The following is a 19,284-nucleotide window of genomic DNA, read 5'->3' on the forward strand; positions in this document are numbered from 1 at the left end:
GAAAACAATACATGAAAATCAACATCATTTCTTGTTTCCAAAATTGAAAACAGAATGTGTTGTAAATAAATCTGGCAGCACGGTGCGTTACGCACAACTCTTTCACTCATTCGGAAAGAAACGCCATACTAGTCACTCACCAACACAAAGACACGTTAACTGTCAAACAGAGGTTTGAGGGACGGAATTATTGTGTACGTGAGGAGAACCAAACAACAGTTGGACGAAGCTGGCACAAAAATACGGACCTTTAAATTTGGATTCCAGAACAGGTAGGTGTAAATATAATAAAATCGGAAATGAAATCGGATCTGAATGGGTTTTTCCGTTGAATGCATCGGAGAAAAAGTGCGCACATGAAACAACAGCTGCTGTACATTCATCAGTTTAGGTACCATTCAATTCGATTTCTTACAGCCATCGTATAGATGTATTCAATGGAGCAAGCCATTCGGAGTGATATTTTGGATGTGTGAATTTTCGTAATGTTGCCCCCGTGCAGTTTTAAGGTGTTTTGATTGTAGGACTAATAGTTTGTTTTGTTTTTGTTACAGGTGTAACGAGGTGTCTAGCTCGGCCGCAGCTAAACAAGGAAGTTTTAGAATTATGTTTCCAAAAAAATGTTGAGTTTATAGATTTTGATTTTAATTTCTCATTTCAGCACTGCCCGGGTTTCAGGTCTGCCGCGGAGAATACACCGATGGATTTTCCACTTTCGTCCGCCAACTCGTAGGTATTGGTGCCTACGCGAGCTACGACGGTACACGGGAGATAGCAGGGACCAAGCTTCGCATTGTAGCTGTGAGGTGCAGATGACTGCCGGAAATTCCTTTTGTACACCTTTTCACCTACAGTGTACACCGGTGCGAAGGACTTGTTACGAGTATTGTAAACATGTGAATTTTTGGTGAATTGACGTTGAAGGTTCTTAATAACCAGTGAATGAATGTGCTCATCAATGGATCGTTTTTTCTCCAGTCTTTCTTCATCCGAAATTTCTCTCAGATCGCGATCCAGACGGTGTTCGTCGCCTCGGCCCACAATTTCGTGGCCGAATAGAATTCGATAGGGACTAAATCCAGTGGCTCCGTGGGGGGTATTATTCAGGACAAACTCGATCTCGGACACTTTGGTGTCCCAAAGGGTCTGATTAGATCTAGCGTAAGTTCGTATGCAGGCGTTAATCGTGCGGTTTAGGCGTTCAACTGGATTAGCCTGACTGTGATGCCGAGGGTTAGTCCAGTGTTGAACGTGGAACTTTTGGAGCAAATCTTTAAAGTTTGCGGAAAGGAATGTGGAGGCATTGTCCGATATAATAATTTCCGGAGCCGAATACCGTCGGAACCAGTTATTTTCAAGGATTTCACAGACTTGGGGGGCGCTGATTTTTCGCACTGGGAACAGTAAACTGAACTTGGAGAATATGTCCATCACCACCAGTAAGTGGGATTTTCCATTTTTGCTACGAGGTAGCGATTGTATAAAATCCAGGGCAACAATCTGGAAGGGTTTTGTGGCCAACCTGGGAGACCCCGTTGCTGGTTTTTGGGCACGATTGGACGGTTTGCTCTCAAGACAGGTTGAACATTTGCGGATGTGCAGTCGCACGTCCGTTGCAATATTCGGCCAGTAGTATTTCTTTTTAATGCGAGCGATTGTTTTATCTGTTCCAAGGTGCAGAGCGTCATCATGCTCTTCGACTAGGACATTTTCTCTCATGTCCTTCGGAACACAGATCTTCCATTCAAAATGGTAGTCAAGCGAGTCTCCCTGCGAAGATACCAGTTTCATTAAGGCTCCGTTTTCCAGTCGGAAATCCTTGTATTTCTCCGGATCCTCGTGGACATTTTTAAGCATTTTAGCGTACCAGTCGGTGGCCTTGGGATTAAGAGCTAGTACTTCAACCGACCTTGACAGAGTATCAGGCACCACATTATCTACACCCCGCCGGTGCTTGATAGTCATGTCATGTCGTTGAAGTTCTATGCTCCATCTGCAGAGTCGGGAGGAAGTGCGCCAACTACTGCGTAAAATGTACGTGAGTGCTGAAGCATCGGTGACAACCGTAAACTTCGAGCCTTCGACATAGCATCTAAATTTCTCCACGGATTTGATGACGGCTAACGCCTCCTTCTCCGTAGCGAAATAACGTTGTTCTGGACCTGATAGTTTATGTGAGAAGTACGCCACTGGCTGTTCCTGGCCGTTCCGCTCTTGGGTCAGTACCCCGGCAATGGCCGTATCGCTCGCATCACAGTGAATGGAAAAGGGCATATTGAAATCTGGGTTGGCTAACAGTGGTGCGTTAATCAGCAGTTCCTTGATTTTTATGAATGACGTCTCGGCCAAATCGTTCCACCGGACCGTTTTGGGTTTATTTTTGAGTAAATCGGTTAGTGGGCGAACCACTTCGCTATACTGGGCAATAAAACGCCGGTAATAGTTACTCATGCCCAAGAATCGTCTTAAGGCTCGTATGCTATTAGGACGTTCAATGTTTATTATAGCCTCTACACGGTCGGGATTGGGCTTCAGACCTTGGTTAGTCAGAATATAACCCAAATAAGGTAATTCAGAAACGCAAAACTTTGACTTCTGAATGTTGATGGACAAGTTGGCTCGGCTCAGACGGGCTGCAACTTCTCTAAGCAAGGCGAGGTGTTCCTCGAAAGTTTCGCTTAGGACGATTATATCGTCTAGGTAAACGAAGACTTTAGGTTCTAGTTCACCCGCACCCAGGACCCTGTCCATTAGCCGAGACAGTGTAGCCGGGCTATTGACAAGTCCGAAGGGCATACGGGTGAACTGGAACAGTCCACGGCCTAGAACGGAAAACGCCGTGAGTTTTCTTGATTTGGGATCGAGGGGGACCTGTAGAAACGCTTTTGAAAGGTCAATGGTCGAAATATATTTGCAGGGACCCAACCGGCTGAGAATCCTGTCTGCATGGGGAAGTGGGTATGAGTCTCTGAGGGTGCGCTCATTCAATTTTCGTGCATCAAGGCACAGTCGCACGGTTTCATCCGGTTTGTCCACAGGGACTAGCCTCAGTGCCCAGCTACTGTAGGACCGTTCAATGATACCCGCTTCGAGCATGTTATCGAGTTCTTTATTGATTTGTTCTTGCCGTTTTGGAGATGTTGGGAATGGATTAATCCGAACTGGGGCCAACCGTTTGGCCTCCTCGGTAAGCTCAATGCGGTGGGCAATCAATGGTGTGGTGTCTAATTGACCATCTATGGCAATTTTGAACTGTTCTTTGACCGTTTCCAGTTCTTGGAGCTGGTCGTTCGATAATGAGCTTTCTTCCACCGTTTCGTCTAGTTCTTCTACCACAACTGATTGGACAGTTGGGACTATGTTGAAGGCCTTCCAGAAATCAGTACCTAGAAGAAGCCTTCTTTTAAGATTTGGTACGATCAACGTAGCAATCAGTTTGGACTGGCCGTTAAAGTAAATGGGCAGGTTCACGTATCCAGTGACCTCTAGTTTCTGACCACTGGCCGTTACTAGCTCGACACTGGTTGGGAAAACTTTCAATTTGAACTTTTTAATGAGCTTTGTCGCTCCTAAACCTAATATGCTTCGGTGGGCTCCACTATCGAGCAGTCCAGTAATTGGGACGTCGAATACGGAAATTTGTACAAATGGTCTATCGTCATTATCGACCCGTACGAACAGTTCATCAAGGTGGGTTTCTACAGGGGTACTATAATCGGATTCGTGTACTCGGCTATAGCCAGAGTGATGAAGACTGTCTTGTATGGTTGGGGATGAGGGATTTTTGACATTGGGTGGACTGACCTGCCCTCTCAGGTAGTCTATTTGAAGTTTTTTGCACAATACGGGCAATTTTTAGTTTCAACCTGATGCAACCCGCATCTTAGGCAGAACTTGTTACGATAATAGGTGCATTGGGTATGATCGTGCCCCTGGCGTCTGCAATTGAAACATGTGCCTTCTTCAGGAGGCACATACCTATCGACCCAAGCTCGCGATAGTCTGGGTTCTTCTGGGTTTTTCGCTTCTGACGTTAAGTTCCTGGGATTTTCACGCGACGACTTTTTCATGGGTTGGTCTTCTTCTCCTGACCCTTCTTTTCGCGACCGATAGAAGCTTCGGGACTTGAACGACTTCTTCTGATCCTCTCCCGGCGGTTTTGGTTGGTATCTGGACTCACGAACCTCGTTAACCTGTGCTTTGTTTCGCGACGCGACCTGATCTTGATTATTGGGGGTATATTTGTACCAATATGTCGAATCTAACTGTCTGCCAAACCTTTTCAGGTCTGCCAGATTGTCAATATTCGACGCAACCGCGTGACCCTTGTAATCCGACCGTAAGTTGCGATAAACAATTTCAAACTTCTTTTTCTCTGAAATCGGTTTCGTGAGAGAGTTGAAAATCTTTTGTAACTCGGAAAGGTAATCAGAAAAACGTTCCTTGGGCCCTTGTTTCCGCGATATCGCTTTAATCTCGTTCACGTGATCATGATCGGGACTAAGGAACTCTCGTTTGAGTTCCGCTACGAGTTCATCCCAATTCGCGAAATCCTCGTTTTCTACGCCGGACATGAACCACGACTTGGCTTGATCTTTAAATAAATGGATCGCGGATCGGAAAAGTTCGCGCTTCGACACGTTCTCGGACTTTGCATAAAAATCAACTTCTTTAATGAACTTCATGAGGGTTTGACCTTGGTCTCTTCCGTCATATTTAATGTTCCACTCCGAAACCGGCCTACTCTTAGGTGGTGCACGGCGGCGGTGACGATTCGCCCGATGTCTCTCTACCGGTGGTTCCGATGACGACGCACTACTCGGCGGATCAGACTCTACAACTGAATCCGATGTCTCGGCCGCTGGACTTGGCCTTGACTTTGACCGATGACTAAGCGAGAATTTACGAATGACTTTTTCCGACTGGTTCGAGTCTTGACTAACATCTTTACGAGGCCCACCATATGCGTGAGGCGGCTGCACGAACGGATACAATGAGGCGAGCACCTCTGACATTGATCCAACTTCTCTTCCGGATTTTCTGTACGACTTCAAAACGCGACGCGAAGATTCCTGACGAGCGACTGCCCCTAACTCTCTGTCCTCTCTCTCCGAGGCACTAAGATCCAGGCCTTGACCTTCGGGAGATTTTGAGTGGCTTTGATCTGCCTTTTCTCCTTTCTTAGATTTATTGTTTTTCGGAACTGCTCCCAACTTCAAATTTGATACCGACCGTACGATCTCCTGCATAACTTCTTCCCTAAACGATTGAATCGGCGAAAATATCGAAAAATGGGTGTTCATAAGCCCTCGAATTGAACAGAGGAGCTTGTCGAAATCTGTAAGATCCTCGTCCGCCTCAGCATATTCCTGAGCACGGCGAACCCGAGCAAAATAATGCACGAGCCGGGTCTTCAAGCTGTCCTTAAATCCTTCGAATCGCACTTCATTCTCAAGGTATTCTCGAATTTGTTCAACATTCGCATCAATTGTTTTGATCTCTGCATCTACCGTTTTATCGAACCTAAGAAAATCAACATCTAAAGTATTCAGTCCTTTTTCTTCCTTCAAACGATCCCTGAGTCTCCTTTGGATTGCCGATCGAGACTCTGAGGGTTCAAACTGCACGGCTCTAATGGCCAACTCGTATTCAATTTCGTGCCTCTCCAAATGATGCACCATTAGCTGTTTATATTGCACCTCGAACTCTAAATCCATTTTCGTTTGGAGAACGAAACCAAAATAAACAAGAATTGTTTGGTTCCCCTCTATACAGGGATTTCTGAAATTCTTGTCAATGAACGAATGCTATTACAATGATTTTTTGTTGGGCGCCAATTTTGTAGCCCCTCGGCTGCTCAGTGGGAAAATAGTGGGTGGGAAGTATTCGAGCACGGGGTCGCTTATTTCTAATAGCACCGTTACATAAGCACGACTGGTCACTCACCTTTAGCAGGAGCAGGATTTTAGTGGTCAGCTGTCAAATCCGTATGAGGGGGAGGAAACCAACAACGTTATGCGATCAAAGTTAACCAAAACAAGGTAAAATCGTATTTCAACCAGCGGACTACCCAGATCGAGGTATGAAAGCCCCCTTTTTGGGCACGGGAAACGACCAATATTCAAAAAGGGCGTATATATGTTAAATGCGGGGTTTTCTAGTAGAAATCAACCACCAATTTTACAATCTTACATCTACATTTATTCGGCCCATATTGGGACCCTAATGAGAGAAAGGTGACATTAATAATAAGGTGTACTTGCGCTTTTACATCGGAACGGTGGACGGCGGTGGTGCAGACGGTGGTGGCGTGGACAGCGGTGGTGCGGATCGGTGGCTAGCTTGGTGGTTCACGGTGGCATGCATGCATCGGAGGGCCCTCGGCCGGTATTGTGGGGGGCTTCTAACAGTACTTCACCCGTATGACCTTTACTCGGTCGACAGCGGGCAACTTTCTTCGGGGTTGGCAGGGCAATCTGCAATTCGAGGTGACCGCCGGGGTACGATGGGACACTACGGCGAGCTTCTTGACTCCAGTAGGGTAGGTGGGCAACCAATCCCCAAAATGGCGTAGCCGGGGACGGTCTATTGTTCCACCCGGCGTCACAGTGAATAGGCTATTGTTGGATTCCTTTTGTCCGTGGCTTTCAGGATGGCGACGGTTTAGCGTGGGTCGTGACCGACGAACCAACGTAAAGCGACCTGATGTACGTGGACGGTCCTGCGAGAACACGAAATAGAGCCCTCCGGGTTTTACACCGAAGGTAAAAAAGAAAAGGCCCAGAAGTGGACCTATTTCCGGGATTAGTACACCTAAATGTCACCGTCTCTCTTCCTGCACCACTTCACAAATTCTTTCACAGTCCTACCTTTTCTTGAGAATTCCTTTTGTTAAGGGCGAATTAACCTCTAGTTGAATGGTTCTATTGAAGTAACCTGTTAACAAAAGCGCATTATTCACCTTTCTTCTTTTAAACCACATTTTCTTACTAACCGTACTACAAATCGTACTAATTCACAAAACCGTACTATTAGCCTTCTAAGTTTTAACTAGTTTTAAGTTTTAACTAGCTTTAAGATCTATAAAGAAAAACCACATATTAACTATATACACCTTATACTTTTAAAACAAACACTTTACTTTTAACTACCCGACGCGCACTTCAACTATCGGGGATAGTCACGGACGGAATGAAATTGATAATTCCTTGATGATTAACGTTTAAGGCTAAATCGCAGAGAATATCCGAAGTTTGATAACTTTTACGAAGTTTGACAACTCGGTTTGTAATAGTTGGCAACCCTTCCTCGCAGGGATCTAATTAGGCCGACAATTTCTATAGAGACTATTTTTTATAGACTGGTAGCTCAAACCGCTGCAAATAAACGACACGGCCCAGTAACGTGTGTTATTATAATAACAACTTGGCTCAGTTTTGACAGCTAGGATTACGCCACCAGTGAGGCTGTCAGTTTTGGGATTTTATTTTGTTTTTATATTTGGACAAGGCATTAGGTGCCCACTGGCAGGTGGGGTTTAAAGGCGAAGGATATTTGAGGAGGAGCCGAAAGTCTAAAACTTGGAACCTACGGTTACAATGGGTGGATAACGAAATTAAAAATCGTTAACGACGTGCTGTTGCGTGTGTAGTGTTAAGCCCACGAGTGGGCTTGGTCTTAGTGCCTTTCTTGTCGAAGTTTCCGTTTTTCCATTCGTAATATCGAAACGCACAGATAAGATGACACTTTTACAGCTTAGACTGTCTAATAATTCTCTCAGCTCGAAATGATTCTCAACCAGACCCGAGAATGGACTCTGGTGCATTTATTTACCGCGTAGATCTCGTCAAAATAATAAAAATTATACTTCACAGAGCTGTAATGGGTTTGATGGTATTTCTAATAATTCGCATGTATCTACTTCAGTTTTAGCAGGATTGAGAGCTCTTAAGGGGATGAAAGACTGTAAGCAATACCTAATTGTTGAAACTTGCTGATGTTTCAAGTTATGTTACACTCAGTAGCGATCATATACTTTTTTCAGAAAACCAAACAAAATTATGTAGGGTGACGAAGGGTATTATCGGCAGGTTTGTTCTCTTCGTCATGGGGGGTTTTTGTGGGCCGAATTGCTTGAAATTTGGGCATATAATTCAGCTTGATTGGGAAGGATTTGATGCCAACTCTGAGGTCAACAGGTTTCAAAAAACCCCCCATGACGAAGAGAACAAAACGGCCGAAAATACGTAAGTTCCCCTATCTTAGAATTAGAAAACCAATCAAAATTATACAATTATGATAATTATCTTGGTCAAGAATGTTAGCTACATTATTCCAATAAGATTGTTTTGATTAATTTATAACCAATGGCAATGTCTCTCACTAGTCATTGGTTTGCTTTGAATTAACATTTTTTTGAACATATGTCGTTAAGGCGGTATTGATGTCTTAAGAAGATACACAAATTATTTTGCATGCCGGTTGGCGGTTTGCAATGCGCGAACAAGAATGCAGAATGTAATTAGCAAAGATAACGTAAGAGATACCGCGTACCCAACAACAATGTTTTGGAGGAATGAAAGAAACCAGATTCCAAAATAAACTATGGAAACATGCAGCCTTTTGGAAGTTGCGGTATCTAGTTTTAACAATGAATGAATGGAGGTGAAAAGCGAGAAATCAAAGTATTTACAGGGTGCGCACGATATTGGTGCACTACATAATGCCGGATTTCTAAAATGTATTTTAATAAAAATATAACAATAGATCTCTAATTAATATTTTTTGCGAAATAGGCCAAGTAATATAGGCCTCTATGTAAGTATTTGGCGTCCTCCACGTGGTGCCGGCCGGCTGCATTCAACCATAGGGATGATCGAATAACCAACCCTAGTGGGAGCTCTGGTCGTAGACTGACATACTCAGAGCGGCAAATAAAATTCTCGAGTTTTTCCCGGTTTTCCCGGTAGCATTTTGAAATTTTCCCGATTCTGAAATATAAGGATTTACAGTGAAAATTAAACGTAACCTACTAAGAAACATTTAAGAGAAATAATATTGAATATTTTCAAATCCTTGGATTTAACATAGTGTTCATATGACCCTGAAAATAAGTTTATAACTAATTTAATAAATATTTAACAAGTCATGTGTTGTTTGATCTGATTGTCTCGTATCCAATGATGGGCATTGAAGTTACGACATCTTCATTAAAAATTCGTTAAATTTATATATGACATGTAGTACTAATTATGCAGTTATTTAAGAAAACAAAAATAATGAGGATAATTTAAGGGGGTCGAAATTCCTAGAGAAAACACTATGATTGTAGGATTTGTTGTACGAATCTAATAATAGGTGGATTTCTTAGTAATATTCAAAGTCTCTTCCAAAAATGCATGGTAAGTACTTTTGGGAAACAGAATATCCAGAAACAACATTATAGATGAACTTCTGGCGGAATATCTGAAGAGATTACTCATGAAAGAATTTTGGAAACAAGTTTTAGGAAAATCTTATGATGAAATCAGTGTACTTCATGGTAGCGTAAATGGCTACTGCAGAAAGTTAGGCAGGTTTTCTAGGCTGAAATCGTGAATTTTAGGAGAAATTTAAGAGGTTAAAGAAATCTTAGATTTTATCTGAAATCGCCTAGCATTGAGTTATTTCATCAGCGATTGCAATATGAAAGTCTCACATTTTTAGATATGTCAGTAATTTATCCAGGAATTCCTGAAAGACTTGTTTTTGAGAAAGTATTTTCATGAAAATTTAGAGGCAGATCCATTATTCGGGAATTCTTCCATAAATCATGCAACTATATTGCTCCAAATGCTTTTGAATACTCATTGGAACTCCCGTGATAATTTCAATTGGAAGTTTAACTAGAAACTACGAATTCCCTAAATTATCTAGAATTTCCTAGACCAGAAGTTTCGCTGGGAATTTCTGCTAAAGCTTCACCAAAAAGGGATTTTCCCGACAATTCACTCCGGGTTTCGTCGAACTTTTTTTTTTCACCAAAGAACTTCATGAAAAACGACAGAATTTTTTGAACAAGAAATACTTTTATGATCTACACTAGGCGTATTTTTAGGAATGCCACCAGATACTAAAAATCCCTTCATATATTCCTCCAAATGTTTTTCACTCATTATTTTTAAATTGTAATAATGTTTTCATTTTTAAATTGTAATAGATTTTCACAATTTTTTATTTGATTTTCCTCTGACATTACATCAAGAATTACTTGGAGCAATTCATTAAAGAAATTAATCAAAATTTTTATCAGCATCCTACCCGAATGAGAACAAGGACTTTTCGCTCAAAGGCACAAGTACTCTTAGAGATTGTACCAGGACTTTTTTTAGAATTAAATTAAATATGTTTTGTTTTATAAAATTTAATACGATACTTGATGCTTTCTGGAACATGTATATCCTGAAATTCAGAAGAGTCATATGAATCTATAAATATTGATATTTGTCTCAAGCAGTCTTTTCATCAGAAAGTTCTCTAGAATATCTTTGAAATTGTTCAAAATGTAATGTAGTAATATCACTATGATTCACTTTAATTGTCATTACTCGAAGACAAGATGTTAATGTCCAAGAATGGTTTTTACGCCAGTTCACCTGTTATCTTATTTAGTTCAACAGTTTTTGATTGCATATCCCTAAGAATCTCGTACCGTAATCCGGGGTCAAATTGATCACTTTAAAACAACTTTTGCGGATAACATTAGTGGCAATTCAAATATAGCCAAAAGAATTTCTGTAAAACCATTCATTTATTTAGTATTACATCAAATTCAAGATAAAACTGAATCAACAATATTTCTCCATAATACACGGTTCGTGGCTGCCGCTCTCCATCCTCGGTCGCGCCCAATGCTCGCCAAGTCACGCTCCACCTGGTCCGCCCATCGTGCTCTCTGCGCTCCACGCCTTCTTGTGCCAACCGGATCAGTTGCAAACACCAGCTTTGCAGGGTTGTTGTCCGGCATTCTTGCAACATGCCCTGCCCACCGTATCTTTCCAGCTTTGGCCACCTTCTGGATGCTGGGTTCGCCGTAAAGTGCAGCGAGCTCGTGGTTCATTCTTCTCCGCCACACACCGTTCTCCTGCACACCGCCGAAGATCGTCCTTAGCACGCGTCGCTCGAAAACTCCGAGTGCTTGCAGGTCCTCCTCGAGCATGGTCCATGTCTCGTGCCCGTAGTGGATCACCGGTCTTATTAGCGTTTTGTACATGGTGCATTTGGTGCGTGGGTGAATCTTTTTCGACCGCAGTTTTTTCTGGAGCCCGTAGTAGGCCCGACTTCCGCTGATGATGCGCCTCCAAATTTCACGGCTCACGTTGTTGTCAGCCGTTAGTAAGGATCCAAGGTAGACGAATTCCTCCACCACCTCGAAAGTATCCCCGTCTATCGTAACATTACTACCCAGACGGATCCGGTCGTTTTCGGTTCCGCCTACCAGCATGTACTTGTTTTTGAGGCATTTACCACCAGTCCGACCTTTGCTGCTTCGCGTTTCAGGCGGGTGTACAGCTCTGCCACCGTTCCAAATGTTCTGGCAATAATGTCCATGTCGTCCGCAAAGCACACAAATTGTCCGGATTTTGTGAAAATCGTTCCCCGGCTGTTGAGCCCGGCTCGTCGCATCACCATTGGCGTAACTAGGATTTTTTCCTGGAGGGGGCCCAGGGGGGGCCTGACTTGAGATGAATTTTAAGCGGGATGGGCGCCCGATATGTGAATATGCAAATCGGTATTGTAGTTTTGAGTAATCGAAATGACTGTTTAAAATTTGTTCATAGTTTCGTAAACTATATGAGTACGAACAATTCCTGCAAGATTGTTTTCCATAGCTTGCTTCAGTGATTCCATCATGGCTTCTTCCAGAAATTCAATCAAGAATTCATCTAGGGATTCCACTAGACATTTTTTCGGGGATTTGTCCTGGGATATCTTTAGAGGTTCCTCCAGTAATTGTTCCAGTGCTTTTTCGAGGTTTCCTTCAGGAATTTCTCCAGAGATCCTTTAAGGTATTTTTGAAGGTATTCAGAGATTTCTACATCGATTTCTCCATATATGCCTTCCAGAATTCCACTAGAGATTGCTCCAATAATTACATCTGGAATGATTCTAAGTATTTCTGCCGGAATGTATTCCAGAAATTCTTTTAGAAAATTTTACTTAGAGATTCTTAAAAAAATACTCCAAGAATTGCTTGAAAAATTTGTACAAAAAAACCTTTAGGGATCCTAGTATTCCTTCAACAATTACTGCAGACATTGATTTCTTCATTTCTTTATCCAGGAATTCGCTAAGAAAGCTCTCCTGTGTTCGATAAAGAGTTCCTCATGGGGTTGCTTTCGGGATTCCTCATCGGGTTTCTTCAGAAATTACTTCAAGAGTTCCTCCAGGGATTCACCGGAAATTTCTTCTGTTATTCTTTCAAAAACAAATTCCGGGATTATTCTAAACATTTCTGCAAGAACTCTTGTTTGGATTCCTTCAGAAACTTGGACACGTGTCAGCGGTTTCTTCAGTATTTCCCCTGAGAATTCTTCAGAAATTCCTCCTGGAATTTCCTCAGAAATCGAACTTTGTATTTCATCAGGAATGAATCTTGAGATTCCTCCAGGAACTCCTCAAGGGATTTCTTCTGAAATTCCTCCCGGATTTTTTTTTTCAAAAATTATTCCTGGTATTCTTCCTGGCATTTCTCTAGGATTTCATTCAGGCATTTCTGCAGAGACTCCTGCAAGAGTTCTACCAAGAATTTCTCCAGGAATTACCCCAGGTATTTCCTCAGAAATTACTCCAGGAATTTATTCAAGAATGGATCCAGGAATTCTTCCATGAATTTCTCCGAAAATTCTTCCAGGGTTTCCTCCAAGAATTAATCCAGGAATATCTTCTCTAGGGTCTCCTCTGCACATTCCTCCAGGATTTATTTCATGGATCCCTCCAGAAATTCCACCGATGATTCCTGTAGTAATTCCTCCAGAAAATCCTCCTGGAATTCCTCCAAAAATTTCTCTGGGAATTCCTCTAGAAATTTCTCTTTGAACTTCTTCAGAAATTTCTCTTGGAGTTTCTTCAGAAATTTCTCTTGAAATTTCTGCAGAAATTTCTTTTGGCATTTCTTCAGAAATTACCCCAGTAATTACTTCCAGAATTTCTCTCGAGATTCCTCCAGGAATTCATTCAAGAACTCTTCCAGGGATAGTTCCATAGAATTTCCCCAAAAATCCTTTACAAATTAATCCAGGAATTCTTCTTGGGATTCCGCTAGGAATTTGTGCAGACCTTCCTGCAGGAATTTGTCCAGAACTTTCCAGGCATTCCTCATGAGGTTCCTCCGGAAATTGCTTCAGGGATTCCTCCAGGGATTTTTCCAAGAATTTTCCCAGGGATTCTTCCAAGAATTTCTCCACAAATTTCTCTAAGGATTCCTATATAAATTTTTCAAGAGGTTTCTTCAGAAATTTCTTCTGGGAGTTTCTCCATGGACTCATCCCGGGATTTCTCCAGGAATTCATCTAGAGATTACTCCGGGAGTTCTTCTAAAGGTGCCTCCCAGTATTCTTCTAAAAACTCCACCAAGATCTCATCTAAAAATTTATCCAGAGATTGCTCCAGGCATTAGTCCAGGAATTTCTCCAGGGATTCTTCAAGGAAATTCTCCAGGGTTTCCTCCAGGGATTTCTTAAGGAATTTCTCGAGAGGAATTGATACAGTCATGTCTCCAGGAATTTATCCAGGGGTTCCTCCAGGATTCCTTCAGAAACTACTACCGCAATTTCTCCAAAAAATTATCTAAAAAATCCTCCAGAGATTCATTAAGAAATTATCCCAAGAATTCCTCCCGGAGTTTATCCAAGAAATAATCCAATAATTTTTCCTGGGATTCCTGAATAAATTCCTTCTGAGATTTCACTAGGAATTCCTTCAAATACTTTTTCAGAATCCAGGAAATCCTCAAGGGTTTCTATTAAAAAATTCCCCAGGAATTCTTTCCGGAATTTATTCAAGAATTATTCCAGGTATTCTTCCAGGATTTTATCCAGGCATTTCTCCAGGGACTCCTCCAGGAGTTCTACCACGAATTTCACAAAAAGTTACCCCAGGTATTTCTTCAGCAATACCTCCGGGAGTTAATACAGGAATGGATCCAGGAATTCGTATAGGAATTTCTTCGGAAATTCGTACAGCAATTCCTTCAGGAATTCTTCCAGGAATTCCTCCAGAAATTCCACCGATGATTCCTCCAGTAATTTTTCCAGAAATTACTTCTGAAATTGCTCCTGTAATTCCTCCAGAAATTCCTCTGGAAATTTCTCCTGGAACTCCATTAGAAACTCCTCTCAGAATTCCTCTAGGAATTTCTCTAGGAATTTATTCAGAAATTCCTCCATGGATTCCTTCCAGAATTCCTCTAGAGATTCTTCCAGGAATCCATTGAAGGATTCCTCGAAGAATTAATTAAGTGATTCCTCCTACAATTCTTCCATGAATAGTTCCATGGAATTTCCCCAAGATTTCCAATAGAAATTTATCCAGAAATTCCTCCTGAGATTCCGCCTAGAACTCGTCTGGAAGTTCCTCCAGGAATTCCTTCTAAGGTTCCTCCAGAAATTTGTTGCAGGGAATCTGCAGGGTACTTTTCAAGAATTCCTCCAGGGATTCATCCAAGAATTTCTGTAGAAATTTCTCTAAGATTTTTTGCGGGAATTCCTTAAGAGGTTTCTTCAGAAATACCCCAGGAATTTCTTCAGAAAGTCCTTCGGGAATTCATATAGGAATTCCTTCAGGAACTCCTCAAGGAATTCCTCAGAAACTACTACCGCAATGTCTCCAGGGGCTCCTCCAGAAAGTCCACCAAGATTTACCGCAGGTATTTCTTCAGAAATTGATCCAGGAATCCCTCCAGGAATTTCTTCGGAAATTCCTACAGCACTCTCGACGCATACTAATTAGACACCAGTAAAACAAACTGCCTGGTGGCTAGGTATGCGGAGTGCGAGAGTAAGTCTCGGCTTCATATAAATAATTCGCTCGCACTTGTCGTTAGTGGGCACAAACAGGAGTGTGTTGTGGATTGGCATCTAAGCCGAAAAGAGAGATGAGTTTGTGAAATAGGAGTGTTCACGGTGCGGCTTCGGAGTCAGTTTGGCTTTCTATTCCGCAGAACCATTACCTGTTCTGTGGCTTAGTTGGTTAAAGCGCCGGTCTAGCGAATACGGAGTCGTGGGTTCGAATCCCACCAGAACGCGATTTTTTTCACAAATTTCATCTCTCAATTTGTCAATTAGCAACATTTCGTGCCTTCTAATTACAAGTTTTTCCAGTATGTTTCAGACATACCAGCAAACCTGGTAATATGCCAGTAAAATGGGCAATATATATCATTGTCCTACAGCACTCTTCCAGGAATTTATGCAGGAAATCTTTCAGAAATTGCTTCCTAAATTCTTTCAGGAGATGCTTCAGGAAATTCTATAGGAATTTCTCCAAGTGATTCCTCCAGAAATTCTTGCAGGTTTCTCCAGGAATTAATCCATGAATTTCAACTCCTCTAGAAATCTGTCCAGGAGTTATTTTACGGGTTCTTCTAGAAATTGCACCAGGAATTCCTCCAAGAATATACCAGAAAATCCTGCAGGGATTCCTCTAAGGGTTCTTCCGTGAGATTCCTCCAAGAATTCCTCCTTGAATTCCTCCAGAAATTTCTCTGGGAATTCTTCTAGAAATTTGTCTTGGAATTTCATCAGGAATTTCTATAGTGCTCCAGGCATTACTCCAGGAACTTCTTCTGGGATGCCTCCTTCAGAAATTTTTCCATTAACTTCTCCAGGGAATCCGCCAGGAATTTGTCCAGAAAAATTTCTAGGATTTCTTCCAGAAATACATCTAGGAATTTCTGAGAAAATTTGTTTTTGATTTCACAAAAAAAATGTGTCTATGATGCTTCGCTCTAGAGTTATGATTTTTCAAAGTAGGTGGTGTCTGTGGAAAATGTTTGTTTTTCACTGGAGTTTTCGGGAAAATTAGGCTACCCTGATTTTTTTAGTTTAGTTTTTCAAATATATATGATCCTTACCTATGAAAAAAAAATATTAGCCTTCAGAACCTTCGTACCAATTTGTACGATAATAAAAAAAACCTAATGCTCCAGGCATTAGTCCAGGAACTTTTCCAGAGATTCTGCATGTAATTTTTCCAGAAGGTTCTCCCGGATTTCCTCCAGAAATACAGCTAGGAATTCCTCCCGTGATTTATCGAAGAATTCCTCCTGGGATTCCTCCAGAAATGCATCCGGAAATTTCTCCAAGAATTCATCTTAAAAAAAATTCTAGTAATGTCTACAGGGATTTCTGATGCGGATTCTTCAGATTTTGTTTTCCTGAAATTCCTCGCATAATTGCTCTTCGGATTCCTCCAGCAATTCATACAGGGATTCCTCCAGGTATACTTTCAGAAATTACTCCAGGGATTCCTGCAGGTATTGCTCCGAGATTTCTTGTGATGATTTCTTCCGAAATTTCTCCCGGGATTTTTTCAAAAATTTATTCAGCGATTAGTTCAAAAATTTCAGTATTCCGTTCATAATGTTTTTCAGGGATTCACCCCAGGGTTTTTTAGGATTACTTGTAGATTTTTTGAATAATTTCAAGGATTTCTAGAGGAATTCGTCCAGCGATTTGTATTGAAATTCTTTTAGATAATTTTAGAGGGACACAGAAGTCAAGAAATTTTCCAATAAGTCATCCCTAAATTATTTTACAATTATCTCATGAATATCAAGTCTTTCACAAGTCCAATCATGAGTACCTTCAAGATTACCCCTTGCAGCACCAGCTTTTGAATATATTAAAACTTCCTCAATGACCATTTGAATTTTTGCGTTGTTTGATAGACGCAAAAATACCCCTGGCCCACGAAATAAAAGAAATTATTAATTATGTGACATCTGTTCTCACTAGGAATTCAAAAATTTTTGCTGGAATTCCATTGCAAATTCAACCAGATTTTGTTCCCACATGATACTTGAATTCCATAAAGAAGCACTTAACCATATTTTGCAGTAATGCTGCTAGAAAATTCAAAGATTCTTAAAGATACTCATCTAGGAATTCCTGGAAATTATCATTTACATTCAATTTCTCAGCGATTTAAAAAAGAAGATGTACAAAGTATTGATTTTTATATAATTCTGGTTATATTATATTTCAAAACAAAACTAATTACATAGATCATTTTGAACAATGATCTTGTATAGAGTGACAAGTTGAGAATTGTCTCTAATAACTGTCAATATAAACACATATTATGCAAAATAAATGTCTATTATATATCTATGTTTGTCACCACGACAGTGGTTTTCAGATTTTTTTCTAATTTCCATATATGAAGTCATGAAAAATTTCTGGGGGGGGGGGCTGGCGGATTCTGGGGGGGGCCTGGCCCCCCTGGCCCCCCCTCTAGTTACGCCAATGCGCATCACACCTTCCAGAGCGATGTTGAAGAGTAGGCATGAGAGTCCATCACCTTGTCGCAGTCCCCGGCGAGATTCGAACGAACTAGATAGTTCACCCGAAACCCTTACGCAGTTTTGCACACCGTCCATCGTTGCTTTAATCAGTCTAGTCAGCTTCCCAGGAAAGCCGTTTTCGTCCATGATTCTCCATAGCTCTGCGTTCTGTAAAACCAGTACCCAGTGGATCTCTATGGAACTATGTGACAGAATTTTGTTCAACAAATTTGAACTTTAAGTTAAATAACTCCAAAAATCAAAAAATGGAAATTCCACTTTGGGGCGAAATTGATCAGTATACAATTAAGCATCGGTTGGAAGGGAAAATTTGCTTCTCCGCTTAATTTTGCTCTTCTTAAACCGAATAACGCGTTTAAAATCTTTCAATTAGTGAATTTAATACTTTAAATGCAAAATTAAATTTTGAAATTTCTACTTAAACGCCTAAAGGTAGGCAATTTCATTTGAAATAAGTGTTTTCTATCACCATAAATGACTATTTCATAATAAATGAACTTTCTTTAACTATTTCATGTTCTCATTAGCTACAAAACTTCCCAACTAAGGCTACACAAAAATGTTAAAACAGAAAATTTACGGGAAGTCCTGTTAGCAATCGATTGTTTAGTAGCAATGATTTCAGAAAAATGAGAAATACATTGCAAATTCCTAAAAAATAAGACAAAACTAACTTTTTTCTAAGAACTTAAAAGACTATACTCATTTCTAGACATCTACGAATCAAATGACGTAAAAAGATTAAGATCATTACGACGCTTAAGAGTTCCTAATATGGAATTACAATGTAGTACCCGAATGATCAATTTCACCCCGCTGATCAATTTGACCCCGGTTTACGGTACTTTTGCTTCTGGAGACTGTATAAATTTTAGAAGTTGTCCGAGTGTCTGTTAGAAATTCCCGGTGGCTATCAACAATTCCCGAGGTTTTCCCGACTTTTTCCCGGTGATTTCAAATTCCCGAGATTTTCCCGGTTTTCCCGAAATTCCCGACTGGGTGGCCACCCTCAGACATGCTGACAGGGAAGGGGGAAAGGTTTCTAGTGCAAGCCTGAGCGTTTGTTCTCCAGGAGGAGCGACTCAGAACAGTGTCTGTTTCTCTTAGAAATGGAATACGTGTGTTTGCTGGTTGAGCTTTGAGCCAGGGAGGGTGTAGGCACGTCAAACTCGAACAAACTACGCCTACCTAACATGCATCGAGCGGGCCTTCCCAAACAACACAATGCGATTTCGCGGGCCATCCCCATCGGCAATACAAACCGGTTTCCAAGCAGGATTCGACTAGGCCCCAGGTCGCGTTGCCAGTCGACACTAACACACTTGCAAAAGATGAGCAGTTGCCGCTTGCGGATCCCCTGCTTTGAACATTAATTTTTCAGTTTACTACATTTAAACAAGTGGATGCTACTACGCGTGTTGGTATCTAGGGTTGCCAGGGATAACAAGTGACAAAACGTAAGTTACTACTCCACAAAATAGTTCCCCATGTTAGAGGCGGCTGATTCAAGTCCGAGAGCTAGTGAAGCCTAAGCTAAGATCAACTGTGCCACATGGCCCTCCGCAAAGTCAAGAAGTTGGTGTCGGGTCCGACTGGAAGCTTGGTACGTGGAGTTGACGATCTACCAACTTCATTGAGAGCACCCGCATACTCGACGATCTACTGAAGGACAGAATGTTTGGCATTGTCGTAGCACTGCAAGAGGTGTGTTGGACAGAATA

At 41.4% G+C, this 19,284-nt stretch overlaps 2 protein-coding genes across 4 annotated transcripts in view; both read right to left on the minus strand.

Annotated features, from left to right (window-relative positions):
- LOC109622815 (uncharacterized) overlaps positions 1 to 19,284 on the minus strand; it is an 83,688-nt gene that overhangs the window by 23,671 nt on the left and 40,733 nt on the right. The gene's annotated exons all lie outside the window — the stretch shown is intronic.
- LOC109422145 (uncharacterized) lies at positions 2,949 to 7,577 on the minus strand. Of its 2 annotated transcripts, XM_062850767.1 has the most exons (3): positions 7,142 to 7,577; positions 6,995 to 7,080; positions 2,949 to 6,936 (listed from the first exon to the last, which is right to left on the minus strand). In XM_062850767.1, exon 3 carries the CDS (start codon positions 5,715 to 5,717, stop codon positions 3,822 to 3,824), a length of 1,896 nt encoding a protein of 631 aa, XP_062706751.1. In that variant the 5' UTR covers positions 5,718 to 6,936; positions 6,995 to 7,080; positions 7,142 to 7,577; the 3' UTR covers positions 2,949 to 3,821. The 2 variants fall into 2 exon arrangements, with proteins under 2 accessions (XP_062706751.1, XP_062706752.1); XM_062850768.1 differs by having other exon boundaries at positions 2,949 to 7,080.

The sequence above is a fragment of the Aedes albopictus genome, chromosome 2, assembly GCF_035046485.1.
Source record: "Aedes albopictus strain Foshan chromosome 2, AalbF5, whole genome shotgun sequence".
In the NCBI taxonomy this organism is placed as follows: domain Eukaryota; kingdom Metazoa; phylum Arthropoda; class Insecta; order Diptera; family Culicidae; genus Aedes; species Aedes albopictus.

What these genes read in the sequence shown, in the direction of transcription:
- LOC109422145 (XM_062850767.1), bottom strand. Translation starts at nt 5,717, where the DNA reads ATGGATTTAGAGTTCGAGGTGCAATATAAACAGCTAATGGTGCATCAT.